Genomic DNA, 25,101 nt, shown 5'->3' with positions numbered 1-25,101 from the left:
CTTACAGTTATCCTTCTAACATCTCATCTCATCTAATTATAATGGCGATATGGTATGTCCGACCACCCGATTACACTTAACTAGGCGAACCCCTCCAGGATTCCATCCGTGGATCGAGAATATCAAGAGATGATACCTTGAACACCCAGACTCTATTATACGGTCTTTGTCTACGATAACTAGATCAAATGGCCCAGCCTTGGGTCAACGGCGGCGCCACAGGCCAGCTAAATAGTATAGAGCTATCATTGGTAATGCTTGGGCTATGCCTAGCTGTATTTCTTACTGGGATGGTATGAATACCATCGATATCTTGGTATCTAACCATTCTGACAATAATTACAGGATCAAACAATACTCGCTACAGCTACACCAATTATTAGCAATGAGTTCAATGCCTTGGATGATATAGCATGGTGGTCGAATGCCTATCTACTTACTCTGAGTAGCTTCCAGCTATTCTACGGCAAGCTTTACAGTCTCTTCTCTATCAAACTTGTGTACCTGACCGCAATTGCGCTCTTTGAGGTTGGATCACTGATTTGTACCACCGCTCCTAACTCAGTGGCTCTAATTATCGGCAGAGCAATCGCTGGCCTCGGGGCCGCCGGCGTCTTCTCTGGTGGGATACTGATTACCACGATGTTGATTCCTCTATCGCGGCGTGCCGCGTACTTGGGAGTCATGTCAGGCGCCTTTGGTCTCGCGGCTATAATTGGCCCTTTTCTAGGCGGTGCCCTAACCGATCGAACGACTTGGAGATGGTGCTTCGGTATCAACCTGCCCCTAGGCGCTGTCACGATCATTCTATGCGCAGTCCTTGTTCATACACCAAAACAATCGGACATTCAAGCTATCGGTCTAGTCGACAAATTTAAACAACTTGATATCCCCGGCACAGTATGTATGGTTGGATCTTTAATATGTCTATTGATGGCCTTGCAATGGGGAGGATCGACGTACCCATGGAATAGTTCACGCGTCATTGTTCTATTCGTCGTTTTCGGAGTTCTTTTGATTTTGTTTCTCGTCTCACAGGCAACATCGATAACGGGAAAGTCGCGTACCATTCCGGTGAGCGTATTGAGGAATCGTGATATCTGGCTGGCTGCAAGCTATGCTATGTGTATCACCGGCGGCGTTTATGTGGCGATTCTATACCTTCCGGTTTGGTTCCAGGCGGTGCGCGGATCTTCAGCTTTCTCGTCGGGGACACTTCTTACGCCCTTGATCGGAGGCTATGTTGTTGCTTCCATCATCGCGGGAGGTGTCACCAGCGCAATTGGATATTATAATCCCGGGTTGATCATTGGTACCATTCTCTCGATCGCAGGAGCTGCCTTGATCACCACAATTAACATGGACTCCTCCATATCCAAGATTATCGGTTACCAATTATTATATGGATTTGGTGTCGGTTTTGGTTTCGGGCAACCCAGTTACGTTGTTCAGACCTTGCTTCCACCGTCCGACGTACCGGTTGGCGTAACCTTCATCACCTTAATGCAGAACCTCAGCGCATCCATATTTGTCGCTGTAGGTCAAAGCATACTCCAAGGGGAACTACGTTCACGTCTCAAACCAGTTCTCCCCGATGTAGATATCCAATCACTTCTGGATTCAGGGGCTGAGAACTTTGGGTCCACTCTGGCGCCCGAGGACCGACAAAAGGCTATAGCAGTGTATAGCAAGTGTCTTATTCTGACTCTTTATATATCATTGGCTTTAAGCTGCGTATCGGTTTTCGGAGCCATGGGAATCAGGTGGCATTCGATGAAGAAAACAAATGACCAGACGACAGACGACTCGGCGAACCGGCCGTCCGGAGAGCAGGGCATCTCAGTGGCAAGGGACGACGGCGACCATGTACAAATACCGCCGTCTGATAAAGAAACGTTAGAGGGGGCCAAGTAGAGGCTTGGCGATTGAAAAGGGGTTTTGATACCTATATTACATACTTAATACCGATTCTTGTTTTGATTCTCTCTACTATGTACCTAATAAAAGTTTATTTGGCAGAAAAGGGGTATATTTGCGGGGCTCTTGATGATTGTAACTCTACCATCTGCCAGCTAAATCTTTTTCTAAATCGAGATTCGTGCCATACTACGTTTATACACTTTCTCCCGTCCATTTAATTATTTTTTATTCAATATTGAGTGTTGATAGGTTGTGACTTAGGGTGGTTTCGTGCTGCACATAGTCCCGATAAGAAAATTTCATTGAAGATGCTTTAAGGGACTTAGGGTGAAGCGCGCTGTAATTTTAACGAGATTAGTGGGTTTAGGCGATGAGAATATTTAGACGATAGATCACCTGGGCAGACATTCATACCCGACACGGGCTGTATTCAATCACTGGTTTGGTGGCTGGATAGCGGATGTTACAGCTATCGCTCTCTTTAACAGGTACCTAGTGGATACAGCAACCTCCTAATCAACGGACGCTCATTGAACACTAGATTCATCCAAAGCTTCTTTGATCACATTTGTCATAACAGTAGAACCAACTCAAAACGTACTGCGACATACGCAATAGCTCAAAATGGAAGACCTTCATAAGTCAATTCAATTGGAACGTCTACCTCCGTTATCAGATCATACCTTCACACACGCTCCTCGCACCCAACCCTTGAAACGTCAAACTATCAACAAGCCTCTGCCCATTCCTAACGCTCTCGGCATCAACCCCCTATTGCAGCCCTAAACTACGCAGCCGATCCACCAATATACTCAGCTGCATCGTATCCTCGCCACCCGCGCCCTCTGTCTTCAACAGCTTCTCCGCCATCGCTATCAGAGGCTCGACAAAGCGTTGGCCCACAGCTGCGCCCATGCCAGTAGGTACAAGGTCCTTGTAGCCCGTGAAGAGAAAGTACGCGAGGTTGGTGGCCTGCAGGATGAAGAGGTGATTCAGCGCCCAGAATTCTACCAAAGCCTCCGTGCTTGATTCGTTGAGCGAGAGCATGTCGGGGAACAAGGAGTATTGAAGTCTCTCGATGACGTCCGGGGACGAGAACTGGTTGGTCAGGTTTCTCGTTTTGGCGGCGATGAGCTCTTCTTTTAGCCACGTGATGCAGCAGGCTTTGAGGGCGGCGAACATGCAATTTTCAAGTAGGTCTTCGAGGATTTCTAGGCGGTTATGGTCGTCTGGCTCGGAGTGGAGGATTGAGCCAGCGAAGGAAGTAGCGGCATTCCTAACTTGGACATCGGGGTGGAATACGGAGATGAGTGTGAGGTTGTGGTGGTATGCCATCAAATTTGTCTCTTCACCTGCTTTTATTAAATTTCGATTATCCAGCCCTAGACCAATGGCTAGTAGCGCATCAGCTATTCCGGGACTCGAATGGATTTCTGTTTGCATTTCTTGTCCAATGAATCGCGCAAGTATCGCGGCGTGGTCCGGGAAGATGTGCATATCAGGTCGTGGACTATCTGAACCGAAAACGTCTTTGGAGAAGATCCAGTAAGCAATGAGGCACACTGCCCCACCTGGTGATAAGTGGATGTCATCAACACTAGAAAAGTCGTTGAAGGCTGCCAGAGGGTCAATATGTACTGGCCCTTCAGATATTCCTTTCACAAATGATGCTTGGCACTTGTTTAGACCGAGGTCACGAAGTAAGGCCTAATATTGTTAATATCCGTGAGATATTTAGCTCAGAGTGAATCAGAAACTCACGACTAGTTGTCCAACTACAGCATCCCGTTTCTGGAGCTCTTCATTTTCCCTGAATGCTTCGACTATCGTCTTCTTACCTGGCACATTCTTCTTCGGGTTGTAGACTTCTAACAACCGCGGCGACCATAACATGTCATGCGCGTTCACGTATCGTTGTAGGATACATGTGACGAAAGCCTGCAATAACTTCTGTTGCATGGCTTCTTCTTTAGGATCTTCCTGCTCTGCCTCCGGGTCAGGTGCATTCCTAGACAAATCCCCGTCATGGTCAGGATTAAGAACATTGATGCTTGATTTTCGAGAAGGGAGAGGTGGCCTCTTCCGGCCGGAGAGTGAGTAGACCAGGTTAATAACGGATGCAGTCATCTCAGGCGTGGGCTGATAGGCCTCAAACACCTTCACTAGCGACGGTCCTAGAAATCTTGAAGGGTACTTTGTTTTGATACGTTGATGAAGAATGGCTAGCATGCCAAGCAGAGTAATGAATTTCTCTGGTATTTTCGAGTCGGGGTGGACTCCAGGCTCTTCAATATCGACAACCACCTCGTCATGCCATGCGACAGTGAGCCCCTCCAAAGCTTCCATAACCTTGATGACAACTTCGCGGGGGTTTCCTAAGCGGGCCACAGTCTCGAGACATGTTTCCGAACCTTTGATGTTCAGGAGCATTTGCACGAGATCCCAGCCAATCTCTTGAGTGAGCTCTGCATCTTGAAGGACATCGTTTAATGTGGGTAGTATTTCTGGGGAGGTGACATGGTATTGGAGGATGGTGAGATAGGTGAAGCGGTCTTCCTTGGCGCCTTCTTGAATAGCCTTGATTGATTCCGATAACTCGGGCATGTTCGGCTCATTGATTGACTGTGTATGAAGATCAGATTGTGGTTGATCAAGTAAAGGCATTGATTATGATTAGACTAGAATCTAAAATTTAAGATGATAGGAATAGAAGGTAAGAGTAAGGCAGAGCTGTAGAATGAGGCTGACGGTTTGAGTTTGATCGCCTGAACTAGTATGAACGTTGGAAGGAACGCGCCTGGAATCGCAGCACTGCAGTACCGCGGGCCATTGGCAACCCTAGTGCAATGACGTGGGTGAGGGGACACCCGCAGTGCAAACAGATACGGGATACAGTGTATGCAGACCCACAAATCCTGATGCTTTACGAACCTGTCAACTATTATTAGTGGACAAGGTTGGGGTAATACCCGCCCTTTTAGCTTGTCCATACAGTGCGAGATAGGAGCTGTCAACTTCAAAGATCGACGTTGCTATTTGAACGTTCACTCCCTTTATCGTATCTTCCCTTCTTCTCCCAATATCCACATCTGCCTCTCATTGTCACGACATAGTCGGTGAGCAAGCAATACGATGGTCTTGTCGATTTGTTGTCGACTTGTAAGGCGTGAGAATGGGCTGAGCTCCAGTTATTTATCTCGGTCTAAGTTTGGAGTCGCCTGTCACCTGTCACCAAAAAGCATTTTCAACGCTCAAAGATAAACCCAAGATTCTATGGGTATCACGAGGTATATACACGCTCGTACAATATCTACATAACTTAGGCATATAAAACAATATCCGGTCGTCCAATCACCCAATCCGAATATCCTACGATAGACCGATAGCCAATCCCCAGCCGTAATTTTTATTTTTAGGTAAACATTCTGTCCCATAGAGCTTATCATTCACAAAGAACCGTTCCGGACAAAAAGAGTAAAACAAAACGTGGATCATTCCTCCGTATAAACTCGTATATCGGCGAAATTGCCGTAAGGATGAGACACTACCTTTCCTATTTATATAAGAAATGGTAGCATCATGCAGCTCCAGATGAAGGTCAAGACTTTCATTGAAGAAGCACTGCCTGTTGCTGTCGCACTAACCACCGCACGAGTCTGTGTCGGGGTTTGTGAGGTGGTCGATGTCGCCCAGGCAAGGCTATAGGACTCGTCGCTTGGGGATCCATTGGCGATTATCAGGGTTGTCACACTAGAGGGTACCGACTCTGTCCGGAGTACGCTTGTGGCAGAGTTGATTTCGACCGTAATAACCGGCTCACTCGACTTGCCGGCTTTAGTTACAGATGTGGATGCGGGTGTAGATGCTGTAAGTGGGGCGCTCGTTAAGGTGGCGGTGGAAATGATAACCGGAGGAAGCGATGATGATGGTTCTGGAGCCCTTGGCTCTGTGGTGTTGGAATTGGAAGCAACCCATGTTCCGAGAAGACATTGTTTCATTTGCTGGTTGTCGACTAGGCCTCCATTTTGCTTCGAGGGTGTTAGGCTTAGGAGGTACGAGGTATCGAAACTACCGGCGGCCCAGCCAACCAAGCCTATGAAGACATCCGAATTTTGGTTGATGAGGGTGTTCTGGGCGCAGAATGCAGTCAAGCACTACATTGAGGTTGTGTTAGACATCATCGGAGGAGATATAACAGCAAAAGAAACTTACAGAAGCATCCTTCGACGCCCCGGTCTCGCTAACAAACCCCTTCCGCCCATTCGTCCTCAAGAACTGCGCGACGGACGCAAATGCATCGGTATTATCCGTCGTGCATAGGGAATGCGTCCCCGAATTATCGATATCGAGGTACTTATGAATATCCAAGATCAAGTTATCCGTCGTTCCATCCGGATTCTTAATTCCCAAAAGTTGTGAGGCACCTCCGGTCGTGGTTATTGTCGCCGCAGAATCGAAATTCGTGCCCGGTAGCAAGATCATCTGGGACGTCGCGCCCGCCTGTCTAATGGCAGTGACTGCCTTCTGGCATGTGTTCACCCAAGCTCCGATGTCAAGATCGTGCGGCTCATTCATCAGCTCGAAGACGACGTTCTGGTTGCCGGCGTACTTCTTGGCGAGCTGCGACCACAGGCTCGTGAATTGATCGTCTGTTGGCCCCCCCTGTCCGATGATGCCCCCATTCCAGCGTGCGAAGTTATGGATGTCTATCATGCAGTGTGCTCCGGTGGCGAGACAGGATTGTACCAATTGGTCGTATTTGGCTAAGTTGGTGCTGTCGAGGTTGCCTCCTAGTTTATCGTTGACGAGGAATTGCCATGATATTGCTAAGCGGGCCTTGTTAGTTACTCCGGGGGATGACGATGATTGTATTTGAGATAGGGAGCGTACGTAGTCTCAATATGTTGATGCCATCGTCTTTGACGAAGTGTTGCATTTGTGCAACTCCATCGTTGTTGTTCGGAAGTTGTGTAGATTTTAGTGGACATGAACCCTTCAATCATAGTCAGTTAACCCTAAACCTCAATTCCCTACTATCCTAATAGTCCTTACATCGATTTGGCATCCAAAATCACCTCCGGCTATAGCAACTCCCTTAAGAGATTGTGTTAGTATATTGTATGTGCTTACCACAAGTTATAGGAGGTAAGTTTGGACATACAAGAAACTGAACCTTTGCAAGAACAACACGAGCTGTAGCCAATAGAAAGAATGTCTTAAAGTACATATTTAACACAAGTGCCTACGAATGGAATAAAAAGAAAGTAAGAAGGCAAATAATGAAATAAGAACGAATGAAGGCCCTGCCACCAAAAGAATGTAATTGTACGGTAAGAAAAAAGAGAAGGATAAAAATAAAAAGAGCTGAATGTGAGGCTCAACCAAGCAGCAGCAGATGCAGATGACGATCCATCAACATCCATGAAGGATATTCGATCTCACTCGCATCGGGCATTTAAGAGAGAAATAAAAAGGGCTAAAACAAACCATCTCGCCTAATCCGATGGGCCTAGAATGAGCCCACCGCAGCCCACTCTGGCTGCCATCCTCGCGTTGGTAGGATTCTAAGGAGGTTCAAACACACAACGTCTCGTATTGACAAGAAATAGACCAGACCAACTTTGCCAACCTGACCGAACGGGTTAGATATATCGAAATCCTACCACATGAACCTCACCATGGCCGCATCGGGCTTACGCCACCATAATCAATAAGAACACTCGCTACCCGAATTGTAAATCTAGAGGCTTGGTAAATAATGCAATGTCAATATTGTAATGCTGGAATAATCAATAAAGAAAATTGAGCTGTAAAGCAAGACATTTCCGTATTCTTCTTAAGATACCTACTTACTCATCGCAGGTTACCCTTTACATACGCAATAATACGTGCCGTATGTACCTAGGTGTGTAATACAACACAGCAAGTTTACGAGTTCGCCAAAGGTTGAAGAGGACAAGTTTTTAAGACCCTGAAACATGCTAAAAATTTCCCAGCTTCCCAAGATATACATTTACGCCGCCCTACTGCATCAAGCCTCAGAACCCCAAATAGTACATGTACCCAGCAAAAGCAGCCCATAGTTCGAAGTCCCGTGTTCTCCGTCGTTTTCCCATGCTCCGCTCCGAACCCATTGACGAACACAAAAACGCCGGCCAACATTCTGATACATGTAGAAATGTGCGCAGCGTTTGAGTTTGATCGATATCTGAGTGTCTAGTTCTAACAATGTGTAGACCGACTGCTACGAGCGTGCTGAAAATTCTAATTTGATAACAACACGCGAGAAAATGTAACACAACAAAACAGAAGCTTGTAATGAATTTAAGTAGATGAGGAAAAATCAGTCTTCCCACTCCTCATCGTACTGATCAATCAGCCTATTCTCGTCTTCGCGGCTACTTCTCCCCCTTCCGGACGGTGAGCCTGAGACATAATGATACCCTCTCCTGTTTGGGAGGAACCGAGCACAAGAGGAAGTGACGATGACGAAGAAGTCCTGCAGTTGGTAGTTAGCCTCAGTTTCGTAATATACATATCGCATAGTATCTGTGCTGAACACTGCCCACACGAGAGCCCGTAGCAAAGGAAGTAAAACTTACACATATGTGACTCCACACGCTAGCCCAGAGCGAGTAGTTCGGCAACTGTTTCCAACCTCGAGCATTCGCCACTGTCCGCTGGTAGAATATACCACCGAGCAGATACACCAAGACGGCGATGGCGAAGATTATAAAGAACACCGAGCCGGGCCCCACGCTCCCCGGCTTATGCGGCTCGACGCCCGCGCAGGCATTCTGCGACTTAACCTTGAAGACATACGAGCACTCCTCCGGATCCGTCGCGATGAACGAGACCTGAGCCGTGCTCGCACCGGGGTCTCGATCGCAGCTGAAGAATATAGTAGCGGACTTCCTCCTCTTCGGCTCATCGGTTTCTTTCGCGGTCTTCGCGGACCCAGTGCCCGTAGCCGACGGCGCATCAGCCTCGCGTTCGTAGTCCGGGTCTCTGTACGCAGCGCCCCCATGGACCGAGCTCCTCTTTGCCCCCGGCCGTCTTCGTTGTTGCTGTTCCTCCCTCTTCTTGTTCTTGCCGCAGGGCGAGCCCCCGGTATATTGCAGCACGAGCTCCTTGCCGCGCGAGACCAGCGTGCTGGACTGCGAACCTAGACTGTACACGTCGCCCTTAGAAGTATAGTAGGCGCTGACGTTCTGCCATTTGCCGGAGTCGACGCCGATGACGCCGTCGACGGGCTCGACTACGGCCGCGCAGATGTTCAGTGTGAAGTTAGCCCCGTAGTCATACCCCTTGGCCTTGTAGTCTACTATCGGAGCTCCGTTGCTGTGCGCTGGTTTCGATCCGTCCGGGTTTAGCTTCAGAGCTATGTCCTGCCGAAGGTCGAAGAAAGCGCCCGATGTCGAAGATGCCGTACATGCCGTGGATGTGGTCGTCTTATCGGCGTCGGCAGCGGAAGCCAGGGAAACGGAGGAGAGAGAGAGGAGGTAGCATATTGCCAAGCGTGCTGGCCGTGATTCGGGTGAGAAGCGCATGATTGTGAGGGGGGGTTTGCTGTGTCAGGAATTTTTATATCGTAATGGAGTACGATTACGACGACACCTTCTTTTCCGTGTCTTTTTTTCTTTGGACTTGTTTCTTTTAGATGCGCTCGTTGCGCTACGCAAATATCGAAAGGATCTCAATCATGGACTCGCGGGGGTTTGAAGCGGTCAGTGCAAATAAAATAAAAACTTTTTAATATTTGTGAAGACGTTTATTCATTCGTTCACTCTTGTTTCTTGTTTGGTAGCCTCATAAAGTTGTTCAAATGTTTAAGCCAAGTTGCCGTTCTACCGCAGAGTTATTCTTAGTGCACTGCCCCATCATCATCGGTCGGCGGTCGCAACGGACCCCTGAAATGGAAGATGGAAGATCCTACAGTTGGGTACGTACCAGTACACGTTTTCGGTTTTAGCTGCCGTTAGTGTCAATGATTGTCGATGATTGGTTTTCTGATAGTGCGATTCGGGGAGGTACTTGTACCTACTATGCAGCTGCTATGCTGTATTCTACGAAACTTGATTGGCCATTCCCCCCCTTCCCCCTGGACTCTCAATCGAATAGGCATCGGTCTTACTATTCCTCCGTATTCGGGTTGGTGCCTCGGTCCCATTTTAAGTAATTGCAGGTCTCCACAGAAGCTTTGGAGGTAATACGTTGGACGATAACCGTAAGATCCGCCATCCCGCCAAATCATTTTACTTTATATATATAAAAGCAGTATATTATTTCTATATGCATATATATTTATAAATATTTCTTATTAATAAATTAAAAAATTATATATATTTAAATAAATTTATTTATATTTATAATATAATTTAATCAAATTTAATAAACTTATATTTTAAAGTAATACGGGTTATAAATATATTTAATTTTAACTTTTATAATAAAATAATTTTTTAATTATTTTTATTATTTAAATATTATTAATAATAACATTTTATATTTTCCATTCCCGTTTTATTTTATCGAATATATTATTTTTTTATTAATAATAATACGTTACGAGTAATTTCGAATATTTAACGTGTAATAAAGAAATTAATAACTTTTTTTTTTCTTAATAATAATTTTATAAATAAAATGAAATAAAACATTTTTACTTATTTATTATTTAAGTTATTATAATTAAAACGAAATATTAAAATTTATAATTATTAATTATAAACGTATTTAATATAATATTATTTATTATTTTTATTATATTATTAAAATATTAATTATAAATAAATTACGTAACGTATGTAGTTTATATATAACTTTATTTATAAAGTTACGTTTATTTTATTATATATATATTTTTTAAACGTAAAAATAATAATATTAATTTTTATTTTTATTTAATTTAATTATTTTAAAACGTAATATTATTATTATAACTTAGTTAATTTAATATATATTATAACTAAAAATATTTAACGAGAAAAAAGTATTAATAAAGTTTATATATTTCGAAATAATTTATTAATTAATATCCCGTTAATTAATAACTTATTAATTAAATAACTTTCGAAAGTTATTAACGAATACCCGGGTTTTTATTTAAGCTTAATTTACGATAATAACGTTAAATTTATTTAAATATTAAAAAATAATATTTTAATAAATAAAACGTATTATTTTATTATATTAAAATATCGAAATAAAAAAAATATATTCGTTAATATTAAATTTTGGTTTTTTTATTTAATAAAGTTTAATAATATATATTTTAATAAATTAATACTTTATTTACTTAAACTTTTTTTACTGAAAATTCCTATCGAAATTATTAAAATTATAAGAAAATTTTAAAAAATGGTTTAAATATAATAACGATATTGGAAATAATTTATATCGTTATATGAAATTATATCGCTTTATTAATTAAAAGCGAGGTATGTAATTTCAAGGATTAATAAAAATTAAATAAAATTAAAAAATATAAAAAAATTTATTATTATAATTAATAACGTTTTTTTTTATAAGTTAAATTTTTATAATATTACATTTATATCGAAATAAACTCGCCACGTATTTAATAAAAATATAATAATTTTATTTTTTAAAATAACGGGTTTTTTTAATTATTTTATTATATTTTAAAATCGAACGGGGAAAACGCTTTAATAATTATTTAAATAATAACATAATATTATAATATATAATATATTTCGATATATGCCGTTTCTTGCGAGTTTATTTTTGCTTTTTTTATTTAGTTTTTTTTTTAATTAAACATTTTTTTATTTAAACGCATTAAATTCCTTTTATCTTTTTAATATTACGTAAAAATAAATAATAATAATTTATACCGTTTTAACTTTAATAAGTAAAAAGTGAAAAATAAAAAATAAAATGTTAAATATTAAAGATTATTCTCGGTCGTAAAAAAGTAGTTTTAAAAAAGAAAATATATTTTCGTTTATAAAAGAAAAAAAAAAGAAATTAAAGTTTTTTAAAAATTTTATATAAATAAAGTTAAATTAAATATATTTTAAAATAATAAAAATAACCGTATAATTTTTAGTAACGACCTTTTTAATAATAATATAAATAATTTTAATAAAAAGTTAAATTAAAATATTTTTTTCGAGTAAATAAATAACGGTTAAAAGTTTTCGGGTAATAATAAAAGTATTAATTTTTATAATTATAATTAATTAAAAAGTTAATAATAATTTAAGCCGTAACCGCTTAACTATAAAATGTAAACATGGTTTAATAAATTATAATAATAATATTTTAAGTTTTTTCTTGTTTTATATTAATTTTAGGTTTTTTTTTAAATAATTCGGTTAAAATTATTTAATTAATTATTAAGATAAATATAATAATAATAAAAAATACTTTTAGTTTAATTCGAATATATAAGTAATAATATTTTTTTATGTTAAAATATATTTATAAATTAATTAATAAATATAATTAATATATAATTATAAACTTAATTTACTTATTTTATTATAAGGTTTAAAAACTTTTTTAATAAAGTTTATTTTATTTTTTAAATGCTATAAAATGTTCCCACTTTTTTTATATGTAAATTAATATTATATTTAAATATATATTTTTTATATATTCTTTATATATTTAATTAACTTTTATACGAACGGTTAGTTTTTTTAGTTTTATTATGTTATTATACGTGGCGGGATAAACGTTTTTTATATTTTTTTTACATAAAGTAATAATTATTTTTTAACTTAGTTAAATTTAAACTTAAAATAATTACATTATAAATGCCGTAAATAAATACTTAGGTTAAAACGTTATTAAATAATAAACGATAATTACGTTTACATTTATTTTTATTTAATATAATAACATTTAAAGTTCGGATTAATTATATTAATTTAACTAAAAAAATATATTAAATAAATTTATTTTTATTTATTAAATCTTTTCGTGAAATAAGTTATAATATACATTAAAAGCTTTTAATAAACGTTAATTTATTAATATATATTTAAATATTAAAAAGGATGGGTTCATTTTTAAATATTTTATTTTATAAAATTATTTTTAAATATATCGTTAAATATTTTAAAGTTACGTTTTAATTTAATAAATTATTTCGTGAAAATATTATTACTCGTTTCATTTTAAATATTTCGTCGTTAACGTCGTTTTAACATCGTATTTTTTTAATAAAGATTTATTCCTTAAAAAAACGGTTTTTATATGTAATTTAATCGAAAATAAAAAGTTTCGGGATTATATTTAATTATAAATTTAATAAGTTTAATATATTTTTATAATAAGTAAATTTAATATTACTTAAATTTTAAAGTTAAGTAAAAAGATAAAATTAAAAAAAAAAATAAATAGTATTATTTAAATAAATATTTAAAATTTAAAATATATGGATATTATTTTCATTACGTAAATATTTATTTAATAAACATTTTCGTGATTTTAATTTATAAGGTTAATAAAGTTAATAAAGTTAAATAAAATAATAAATATAATTTTTTATTATTATAATACGAATATAACGTTTTATATAATATTATATATATTAAAACGACGAGGAAATTTTAAATATTATATTAATATATATAAATTAATTTTAATTATTTAATTAAACGCGTAATCGCAGCATTTATTATAAATGATATTACCCGCGTGGTATAAAATTTAGTTTTTCGCGCGTAAAATCACGTGACGCATTTTTAATACTTTTCCCCGCGTATAAATCGCCGTATAATTATATATATAAACGATGATTTAATGAATATATAACGGAAATTTTATTAAACTTATACGTCTTTAATTTTAACTTATTTTTTTACGATAAATTAAATTAATAAAAATTTAAACGAAATAATTAATTAAAATATATTCGAAAAATTTATTAAACGATATAAGTTATAATAATTTTAATCGTAAATTAATCAAGTTATAAAATATTAAAATTAAAGTTATATTTTAAAAATAAAGTTAGTTTTTCTTTAAAAATTAAATTTATTATTTAAATATACGTTTCGTATTTAATTTTTTATTACTTAATTAATTTTAATTAGCGAATATTAAAAACTTTAAGGTAATATTTAATAAATTATGATAATTTTTTTTTTTTTCTTTTTTTTAATATAAATTTAATAACGATTATTAACGTGATAATAATTATTAATTTAATATTTATTTAATTAATAATCGTTATAATAAAAAGTAAAATTGTTTTTAAAGTGGTTATTTCTTTCGATATAACTTTTATATAAAAGTTATAATTACTTTTAAAAATAATATTATTTAATTAATAATTAATTAAAAAAATAACTATAAATTAATGATTATTAATTAACATTATATTCATTTTTAATGATTATTTTTATAACTATATTTATTTAAATACCCTTATAATTATATTGCTATATTTTTCCTTTACTTAGTAGTAAAGTTAAAATACGGCGATTTTTTATATAATTCATTAAAATCGAACGTAATAAGCCGTTTTTTTTAATTAAATTAAAGTTTTAATATTTAAAATTACCGAAAATTTTATACTAATAAAATTAAATACACGTTAAAATAAATGTTAAAATAAATTTAAGTATTTTTTTAAAGTTCGAAATTAATATAATATTAAATAACCCGTTAATTATATTTAAAAAAATAACGCGTTAAAATCGGCGTTAAATATATTTTTTTATTATTTATATTAATAAAATTTAACGTTAATTTAAATTAAACTAGTTTTAATTTATTTTTTTTACCGTTTTTTTATATATATAGTTTTAATTTATTAAGTATATTTTTAATTACGTTTTATTAAATTATTTATAATTAAATTATAACATTAAATATATTAATAATTATTTTTTTTTAAAGATTTATAATTATAAATGTACCGTTATTTTAATAAACGTTTTTAAACGATTATAATTATATATAATTTAAAAAAAAATTAAAAAAAAAATAATTAATTTAACGCGGGTATAACGTTATAAAACGTTTTAAATACCGGTTAAATGTATTCACGTAATTACGCGAGTTTTAACGTTATTATACGGTTAAAGTTTTTTTATTTAAACCGGGTGTTTTTACCCGGTTACGTAATTATGTAAACACTTAAATATATTAATTATACGACACGTTTTATAAATTTTTCCGAAATTATGAAATTAAAATAAATTAATAAAAAAGTAAAAGTAAAGTTTTTTTTTTTTTTATTCGATTAAATTATAAAAAGTTAATAAGTTTAATATATTATTTTTCGTATAAAAATTAATATATTAATTACATATGCACATGTATTTAAACAAATAAATTAATCCTTAAAAAATTACCATTATTTTAACCCCCGCGTTATATTTTAATGTAGTATTATACTTTTTATATAACATTTTAAGTAATAATTTTTAAGATTAATATTTATTATAATAATATTCATTATATATATATAATATTTTTATATTAAAAATTTATATATTTTTTTATTAAATAAAAAAATTTACTTATATATAATAAATTTTTTTAAATATATTAACGAGTTTATAATTATTTATAAAGTTTAATTTTATTTTAAATATTATTATTTTATTAATATAAATTATAAATTAAAACGCGAAAATATTTAAGTATAAAAAAAATATAAAACGCGTGGAATATTCGTTATTATTTTATCGATTTAAATTTTTTTAATTATATTTTTTTTAAAACTTTGCCCATTTAATTAAATAGTTTAAATACTGTTTTTTTAAAATTATCTTTTCCGTATTTTTTATATTATAAAATTAAAACTTTAATTAAATTTTTTAGTAATGGCATAATATATATTTCACGTCGTAAAAAAGCTATCGTTATATTTTAACCTGTTTTTTATTCGTTAAAGTTAAAATATCTTTACTATTTTTAAAAGAATTAAAAGTAATATTACCATTATTTAAGGTAAAGTATTTTTAAGAATTTTTTATGTTTAAAATTAATAATAATACGTTAAAAAGTAATATTAATACGTTAAAAAACGACGTACACACGTTAAAAAACGACGTTAACGTATTAAAAAAGGACGTGAACGTATTAAAAAGGGATATTATTACGTTAAAAAACGATGTTACGAACATTAAAATAAACGTTAATGTTTTAAAGGTTAATATTACGAATATTAAAATTAATGTTACGAATATTAATACCCGTTTAAATAATTTCGATAATTATTTTAATGCGTTATAAGTTTTTTTCTTAACTTTTATTTATTTTATTTTAATATATTAATTTTATATTTCTTTTAAAAATATTAATTTAATTACGCGTTTAATTAATAATAACGTTATTAAATTATATATCGTATTATACTTTTTTCGAAACTTTAATAATATTATTATTAATAAACTAGTAATAATAATAATATTAATTAAAAAAATAACAGGTAAAAAGTTATAATTATTTAATTATAATTAATATTAATTATTATTAAATTATTAAATAAGCATAATTTTTTATAAGTTTATAATAAGTAATGACGGTATTTTAAACGAGAAATGTTAACGTTTATTATACGTTTATAACGTGATTAATTTACGTAATTAATGTTACGATTAATATTAATATAATATTTTATAAACATTATATAATTAAAATAATTAAAAGTGTTATTAATTTAAATATAACTTAATAATGTTATTTATATTTAAGTATTATAAAATTAAGATTAAAATTAAAATTAAAATTAAAATTAAAATTAAAATTAAGATTAAAATTAAAATATATTAAGTATTTATTATCGTTTTTTTTTATTTTTATATTATATATAAAATAATGAGTTTATGTAATGAATTTTTTTTTATTTTAATATATAAGTTTATTAAAATTAATTTAAATTTTAAGCTAAGTTTATTATAATTTATTAATTAACGCGAATTTTTATATTAATAAGTTTTTTTAAATTTATAAAATAAGTAATTTATTTATTTAAAAAATTTTTTTAAAGTTATTTATAATATTATTATAAAAGTTTAGGTTAAAAGTTTAAATTATACGTAACGAACGTTAATAATTAAAAGCCGTGTAAATTAAAATTTTTATTTATTATATAACGTTTTTATTTAATAATTAAGTTTTTTAAATAAGTTTAAATTATAACGGTTATTTATTAAAATTTAATAAATGAATTATTATTAAGCCGCGGTTTTAGTTTAAACTTTATTTTAAGTGATTTTAAATTAAAAACGTTACGTTTAAATAAGTTACGCCCGTTTTTTAATAGTTTAATAGTTCGAACTTTTAAACGGTAAACGTTTTAATTTAAGGTTTTACCGGGATTATAAAAGGTCGAATATAATTTTATTATAATAATAATAATATTAATTTTTTTAAAATTATTAATATTATAATAAAAATATATCGATATAGTTTTAAAAATATATTTTAAACGTAGAATTTAATTTAATTATTTTCCGTAATTAATTTTTTAACTTTTAAAACTTATTTTTAAATATAAAAGCGTTTTAAAAAAAAGGTCGAGTTTTTTATTATTAAGTAAATTATTTTATACTTTTATACATTTTTATTATTTTTATTATTTCGGGTTATGCGCCGCATTTTTTCATTAAAAAAAAATATTATTATTAAAATTTATATATTACGATTTATATTTATATATTAAAACACTTATAAGTCGCCGCGTAATTAATTTAATCGCGAATAAGTTATTATTATTATTATTATTATTATTATTAAATAAGTAAAAAATCGAAAAAGTTTTAACCCGGTTATACTTTAAATTACGTGTTATAAAAGTTATAAAATAAAGATAAAAAGTTTTAATTAGTTTAAAAAAAAGTGTGGGAAGGAAGCGGTATATATAATAACTTTTATAGTAACGTAAATTAAAACTATTTAAAATAATTTTTTTCGTTACGATTATTTTCTTTTATTAATAATATATTAATTTTAATGTAATTTATTTTATTTAATTATAAATATAAAACGTTTTATAAAATAATTTAAAAAAAATTAAGTTTTATTATTTAATTAATTAATCGATTATATTTTTATTTCGATTTGTTTTTTAATAAATCGGATATTTATAAAGTTTAACGAGGTAAAAATTAATTTATGTTTAACGGTTAAAAAGATAACTTTATAAGTTTTTATTAATTTTTATAATAAAAAAAGTTTTAAAATATTAAGCGAATTTAATATATAATATAATTATTAACATTAATAATATTTTAATATAAAATAATTTTAACCTTATTTTAATTAAATAAAATGTTAAATTAATTACTTATTTATGAAAATAATATAATAAATGTATTTATAAAACTTAAACTTTCACGATTTTATTATTTTTTTTTTTATTATTAAAAAAAAAGAAATTAAATAAAAGAAAGGGGGAAATAAAAGGAATAAAATTAAAAATAAACTTATATATTATATTAAAATAAGAAAAATTAATTATTTATTTTTATTAAAATAGTAATAATAGTAATATATAAATGAGAATATTTTAATTTATATTATAATGTTATTCGTTAATTAATTTTATTTTCGTTTTTTAATGTTATATTATAATTAAAGATCGATAAGTTAATTTACTTTCCGCGCGAATTAGAATAAAAAAAAACTTTATATACGTTATGTAAAAGTTTTTTTAAATTTTAAAGTTTTAAAACCCGCCGGTATTTTTAAGTGGTATCGCGAAATTTTTTAAGGATTATTTTATTAATTATTTAAAAATTTTATGCGTGGTAACGAGTTATAAGTTTTTTTTTATTTTTTAAATTAATCGCGTTAATTAAAGTTTAAATAATTTTCGAATTTATCGCGGACGCGTTTTTAAATGGTAAATAATTAATAAAAAAAAACGTGGAATATAGTTTAATTAATATATTAAGCTGGTTACTTTTAAGATTTCGTAAAACGCGGGTTGGAAGTTCGGTAATATTAATATGCGAGAATAAATTATTTAAAAAGCTTTTTTTCGTGTCCGGTAATTTAAGCTTTTATGAAAAAGAATAACTTTTATTTACCGAAAATTTAATCTTATAGTAAAAGGTAGTAAGTGATTGCTTTTTTAAAGTTAGCGATATGCTATTAAAAAAACGCGGTTTTTTTTTAATAAAAGGCGCTTATTGTTTTTTTTTAACCGGTGTTAACGAATCGTATTTATTTAATTTATTAAATTTTTATAGTAAAAAAAATTATCCTTTTTTTTCCGCGACGGTTTTAATATTTTTTAGCTTGTTTTTATTTATATTAGAATTAATTTTAATAATAATATACGTTGGAAAAATTGCCGTAAATATAATAACTTTAATATTTTATTAATATATATTAATATTAATAAAAATATATTAAATGTTTTTATATAATTTATTATTATATTATTTTAAGCGAATTTTTTTAGTTTATAATTAAAATTTAAACGTATAAGTTAATTTAACGACGTATGGTTTTATTTTTCTTCGGTAAAAAGTTAATATTTATCAAGGTTTTTATTTTAAAAATAGTTTTTATTCGATTATATATGCGAAACGAAATATAAGGTTATATTTCTTTTTTTTATTATAAATAAAACGAAGGAAAAAAAAAAGAATATTTCATTCGTTAACGTAAACGAATTAAAAGAAGAAAAAATAAGTTTATTACGCGCCGGCGTAAATGGGTTAAAAGAAAAAACGGGAGGTTTAGTTATTACTTATTTAAGTAAAAAAAGAAAAAAAAAAAACGGCATTATTTTTAATTTTTTTAAAAAAAAAGCGGTTTTTTATCGATATATAATTATATAAATATTATATGTTTTATTTTTAGTTATGGTTTTATTAAGCTTTTAAAGCGTTATATTATTATTAAATAATATTTTAATTATTAAGTTTCGGTAATTTTTAAGCTATATTATTTTAATTTTAAAATATATTATTATTTTCGCGTAAAAAATAAATTTTATACGTTTTTTAGTTTAATTATAAACGTGTTTTTTATTTATTTTATATTTTTCGACGATATTATTAATAAATTAATAGTGTAAAGTTTAATTAATTTTTTCGTTAAAAAAAAAGATTATAATATTAGTTATTTTTAAAAAAAATTATCGATATATTAAATTAATTTTAAATTTAATTTAAATAACATTTATATTTTTTCGTTTTAATCGTTAATATAAGTGTAATTTTTTTACTTTTTCCGTTAATATAATATTAATAAACGTGCGTAATAATTCGTAACTTAAATACCATTTTTTATTATACGTAATGGGTGTTTTTATTTTCTTTTTTATTAACGTATGTTTTTTTCGCGTTATTATAATTATTTAAAATATTTATAACGATTATATTAATACCGGTTAATAAAATATTATTAAATATAAAAAGAATTAAATTAATACGAGGTTATTTATATTAAAACTTATTTTAATATATATGGAAAATATTACCCGGGTTATAATATATAGCTAGCCGAAGTTTAAAATAAAATTGCATCCTCGTTTTTAATTTTTACTTTTATTTGTTAATAACGATTTAATGGAAAAGTAATTTATAAATAAAATAAAAACTAACGGAATCGAAATTAAAATTTCGAATAATTTTTTTATAAAATAAATTTTTTTTTTTATTATATGCGTTAAGTAATGTTTATTCGATATTTTCTTTATATATATCGAAGTAATTTATTATAACGGAAATAAGTAATAAAAATTAATTAATGTAATAATAAAGGAGTTTAAAAAAATGTAAAATAATTAAAAAATTAACGAAAAGTAAAAACTTATTTAAGTTAAAATAACTTATATGTAAAATAAAATTACTTAATATAAAAAATATATTTAATATTTATTATTTGTTAATTAATTTTAAGTGATTTTATATTTATATAATATTACCGTTTTTTTTTTTACTTTTTCGCGCGCGGAAGCGCTTTTAAAAATTCTGCAGGTAAATTTTTAATAAAATACCGTTCCGAAACGTTTTTTCGAATTAATGTAATTAATAATTAATTTAATGTAAAATATTATTATTTAAAAAGGTTCGATTATTACGGCATTAAAAAAAAAAAAAAAAAAAAAAGAAAAAAAAAATTATAATTATAAATAAATAAAATTATTTCGTTTTAATTATATATATAATTAATAAACGTTTTATATGTTATAAAAAAAAGTAAAAATAAAAGCTTTTTTACGTAGTTTAATATAAAATTATAACGATTAAATTAAACGCGTAAATTTTATTATTAAATTAAAGTTAAAATATAAAATAAAATAATTAATAAAAATTAATTATTATATTAAATATACGTTTTCGTTATTGAAAAAAGTAAAATAAGCGCTTAATATAAATGCGGAAAGTTACGGAAAACGTAATATTTAAGCGTTTAAAGTAATGTTTCTTTTTTAATTATATTTAAAAATGTTTTAATAAGCGTCGAAAATGGCGATTCTTTTATAATATTAAATAACTTTTTATCTTTATTTTTACTTTTATCTTATTATTAATAATATGGCGTTTTTTTTTTAACTTATATAATAACCGGCTTTTTATTATAATTATTAAAATTAAAAAAGTTTTTAAATTAAAATATACGTTCGAAAAAGTTAAGTTAAGGTTAAATAAATTAATTAAAAATGTTACTTATTTAATATTTAATAAATTTACGTTTAAACTTAAGTAATAAACGATAAAAATATTTTATTTATATTTTATTAATTTCGAAAATATTTTTAAAAGTATTAAATATAACGTTTAAAATATTAAAAATGCGTATACGGCGAAATAATTTTTAAGCTTAATTTTTTTAAAAACCATTTAGCATGTAAAATCGATCGAATTTTTTAAATAATTCGATTTAAATTTTAGTAGTATTAAGGAACGACCGCATTTCGGTTATAATAATTAAGGAATTATTAAAAAGTTTTTCGGCGTAACGTAAAAATTTTTCGAAACGTTTTAAATGCATTATTACATTATTATTTTTAATAAACTCGCGTTATAATATTATTTTTATTTATTTAAAAAAAATATCCATTATAAATTATATGTTTTAAATTATGCCGTTAATTTATTTTAAATTTAATATAAAAATTAATAAAATGTTAAATAAATTAACCGTGTTTATTTTTACGCGTTTAATTATCGTTATTTTCGTTTTTTTATTTAAGATTTATTATTTTTTCCCGGTTATATACGTAAGTTTTTTTTTAATAAATTTTATTAAAAATTTTAATAAAGAAAAAAACTACGACGTTAAGGATAAGCGGTTATTATTATTATTATAAAATTCGGTTATTATTTTTATAAAATTTTACGAGTTAATAACGTTTACGGTATTATTACGTTTTTAATAAAAACATATAAAAGAAAGCTTTTATTTATAAACGAAATAAAAATTATTATAATGAAATATACGGTTTATAATGTTATATTAAAAAGTATTAATATATATTCGAGGTTAAGTAAAAAATTAAAGTTTAACTTATAAAAAACTTATTAACGGTTAAGTTTAAAATAAATTAAATAAGAAGTTTTTTTAATATCGTGTTTTTTAAGCGAGAATAACTTAAAACTTTTCGTAAAAGTAATTTCGATATTTTTTCGTTAATTCGTTTTTTTAGTTTCCTCGATATTAATATCCGGTGGCGCGGTAGTTTATCGTAGTAATTATTAATTATAATCGCGATTTTTTCCATTTAATTATTAATTTTTCCGATAATAATATCGGTTATTAAATATTTTAAATTCGTAAAGTGTAAATTAATAATATAACGTTAAAACGAGTTAATTTTAAATTATATAAAAACTAAATCGTTTATTAATATTTAAATAACGAGATTTTTTAAGAGGAAATTTTTTAAAAGTTTCGAAATTAATATGATTTTTTTACGAACGAACGAACTTTTTAAAAACGTTTATAAAAATGAGGCTTTTATTAACGAAAACGGGATATCGCTTTTATTAAAAACGAAATTTTATAACTTTTTCGAATAAGGTTATTGTATAATAAAATCGTTATATATTTAAGAAAAAAACGACCTGAAGTTAAATTATCGAAACGTTTATTAAAACGTAAGCTTTAAAAATGAAAGTTAATTCGTTACGAACTAGTTATTTATTCGTTCGAACTCGTGGAATATATTAAATATTTTATTTATTATTAAAATATTCGTAATAAAGAAATTATTAAGGAATTACATGGTATATAAAACATCGATATTAATATAATTTTTTTTATTTAGATTCGTTTAAAAAATAATATACGTAAAAAAATAAATAACCCGGTTAAGCGATTACGTATAAAGGCGTAATTTTATTAATTTTTTAAATGTTATTAATATAAATTAAATTTTTTAAGAAATTTGGGTAAAAATTAAATTTATAAAATTATATGAAAATATATAAAATTTAACGTTTTAAAGGATATAATTTTTAAGGTATATCGTTAATAATATTTAATCGTTATTTAGTAATATAAAAAAAAACGATAATTTTAAAAAAAGTAACGGGAAGTAATGTTTACGGTTTCGGGTTTTAATTATATATGGTTTATAAACGGATATTAAAAGCTTCGTTTTATTAAATTCGAAATATACGCAAGTATCGACGCGTATTTTCGTAAAATATTATAAATTAACGTTAATTAATTTAACTTTTTACTTATAAACGTTTTAAATTAATATTTTTTTACCGTAATTAAGTTAAGGTTTTATTTTTAATTAATTCGAACGAATTATAAAATTAAAATATTTTTTATAATTTATATATAATTTTATTTAACATTGTTTTTTAAATCGAGTATAATAATAATTAATTTAAATAGCACGGAAATTATTTAGTAATAAAATTATATTATTACGAATTTATATAAATAGGGGAATAATAAGTAAAATAAAAAAATTAAATAATGGTAAGTATAATTATTTAAAAGCGTGATAAAACGTTGGATCGTAAGTTAAGTTTTTGTTTTTTATTATATTAATTATAATTAATTTTAAATAAAATTACTTTAAGTTTTTATGTTTAAACGGCGATTTTAATAAAAATGAAATTTTTAATTAAATTACGTTTTATATTATTTATAACGATATTATACGAGAAAAATGCGCCGAATTTATAAAATAATGAAATAATTATTAAATTAAGTTTTAATCGGGAAAAAACCATGTCGTAATTAGCCACGTTTATTATATGTGGTTTAATGTTAGCAATTTTAACGTTAATAATTTTATTATAAAAATTTAAAAAAAAACGAACCTTAAATTAATATAGTTAGTTTAAAAGTTAAAAAAACCGTTAATTAAGTATAACTTTAATAATTTTTTAACGTTAAAAACGTAATAAATATATAATGAATAGTTCGTATAAAACTTTTTAAAGTTAGTTTATTATAATGTAATTAAATTATATAAAAATTATTATTTTATTTTAAAAAATTATTTAAAACGATACGAAGTTAAAAGTAAAAGTTTAAAATTAACGTTAAATGAAATGTTTTACGGTGGCGTAAAATAATATATTAACGAGTTACGGGGGTTTTAATATGTTTTTAATTAATTATAAAAAGATATTAACGCGTTAAAAACTACGCGAAAGAAAACATAAGTAAACTTTAACGAATATATGGTATGGTTTAAATTAAACGTATATAATATAAAATAAGTTTATAACCGCCGCGCGGACGTATTTATATAAATGTAAATAGTTAAAAGTTACGTTCGAAGTTTATATTATAAATATTTAATATTTATTAAAGTTAATATTAAAACGTTAAAATTTTAATTTATCGCGTTAATATAAATATTTTTATTTTTAAGTTTTTTAAAAGTTATATTAATATTATTCGTAATTACGAAAAATATACGCTTAATTAAATTACTTTATAATGTTTTATTTATTTTTTTTTTTTTTTTTATTAAAGTAATTATTTTTATTTTATTAAAATATCGTAACCGGGTTTTAGCGGTATTTTTAACGAAATGTTAAAAAAATGTTTATAATTTATAATATTATCGTTATAATTAATATTAAAAGAAAATAAAAAAAGTGAGATTTTAATGTTAAAGTTATTCGACCGCGCGATTTTTAATGGTTTAAACTTTTCGTTCGTGTCGTTATTATTATTATTTTTTTCGTTTTAAAAATTTTTTTTTTTTTTATTTATTAAATAAATTATTTGTTTTTTTTAAACGGAATATATTTAACG

The 25,101-nt window shown here is 28.3% G+C and overlaps 4 protein-coding genes across 4 annotated transcripts; 1 reads left to right on the top strand and 3 right to left on the bottom strand.

The window, feature by feature from the left end:
* Positions 1 to 188: 188 nt before the first annotated feature.
* On the top strand, positions 189 to 1,914 carry GGS22DRAFT_195217 (major facilitator superfamily domain-containing protein; the record flags this gene model as incomplete). Its single annotated transcript, XM_047965632.1, has 2 exons — positions 189 to 293; positions 346 to 1,914. The coding sequence occupies 2 exons, from the start codon at positions 189 to 191 to the stop codon at positions 1,912 to 1,914; spliced, it is 1,674 nt and encodes a 557-aa protein (XP_047817339.1).
* A 777-nt stretch (positions 1,915 to 2,691) lies between these two features.
* Positions 2,692 to 4,524, bottom strand: GGS22DRAFT_180589 (DUF1760-domain-containing protein; the record flags this gene model as incomplete). Its single annotated transcript, XM_047963785.1, has 2 exons — positions 2,692 to 3,627; positions 3,682 to 4,524. 2 exons carry the CDS (start codon positions 4,522 to 4,524, stop codon positions 2,692 to 2,694), a joined length of 1,779 nt encoding a protein of 592 aa, XP_047817338.1.
* Positions 4,525 to 5,170: 646 nt separating this feature from the next.
* GGS22DRAFT_167157 (glycoside hydrolase family 5 protein) lies at positions 5,171 to 7,510 on the bottom strand. Its single transcript, XM_047961954.1, has 5 exons — positions 7,082 to 7,510; positions 6,973 to 7,014; positions 6,811 to 6,913; positions 6,133 to 6,746; positions 5,171 to 6,074 (listed from the first exon to the last, which is right to left on the bottom strand). Exons 1-5 carry the CDS (start codon positions 7,145 to 7,147, stop codon positions 5,478 to 5,480), a joined length of 1,422 nt encoding a protein of 473 aa, XP_047817337.1. The 5' UTR covers positions 7,148 to 7,510; the 3' UTR covers positions 5,171 to 5,477.
* A 662-nt stretch (positions 7,511 to 8,172) lies between these two features.
* On the bottom strand, positions 8,173 to 9,802 carry GGS22DRAFT_31781 (mannose 6-phosphate receptor domain-containing protein). Its single transcript, XM_047966799.1, has 2 exons — positions 8,523 to 9,802; positions 8,173 to 8,419 (listed from the first exon to the last, which is right to left on the bottom strand). The coding sequence occupies exons 1-2, from the start codon at positions 9,468 to 9,470 to the stop codon at positions 8,264 to 8,266; spliced, it is 1,104 nt and encodes a 367-aa protein (XP_047817336.1). The 5' UTR covers positions 9,471 to 9,802; the 3' UTR covers positions 8,173 to 8,263.
* Between the last annotated feature and the right edge of the window lie 15,299 nt (positions 9,803 to 25,101).

This window comes from Annulohypoxylon maeteangense (assembly GCF_022496945.1).
Source record: "Annulohypoxylon maeteangense strain CBS 123835 unplaced genomic scaffold GGS22scaffold_12, whole genome shotgun sequence".
Lineage (NCBI taxonomy): Eukaryota > Fungi > Ascomycota > Sordariomycetes > Xylariales > Hypoxylaceae > Annulohypoxylon > Annulohypoxylon maeteangense.
This window is presented reverse-complemented; position numbering and strand designations above follow the sequence as displayed.

Excerpts from the sequence above, each read along its gene's own strand:
- GGS22DRAFT_31781 (XM_047966799.1), bottom strand. The coding sequence starts at position 9,470 with ATGCGCTTCTCACCCGAATCACGGCCAGCACGCTTGGCAATATGCTAC. Across the intron at positions 8,420-8,522 it reads GCGTGTGGAGTCACATATGT|GACTTCTTCGTCATCGTCAC; the intron begins GTAAGTTTTACT and ends TACCAACTGCAG.
- GGS22DRAFT_167157 (XM_047961954.1), bottom strand. The coding sequence starts at position 7,147 with ATGTACTTTAAGACATTCTTTCTATTGGCTACAGCTCGTGTTGTTCTT. Across the intron at positions 7,015-7,081 it reads TTGCAAAGGTTCAGTTTCTT|GGAGTTGCTATAGCCGGAGG; the intron begins GTATGTCCAAAC and ends CAATCTCTTAAG. Across the intron at positions 6,747-6,810 it reads CATCAACATATTGAGACTAC|CAATATCATGGCAATTCCTC; the intron begins GTACGCTCCCTA and ends AGGCCCGCTTAG.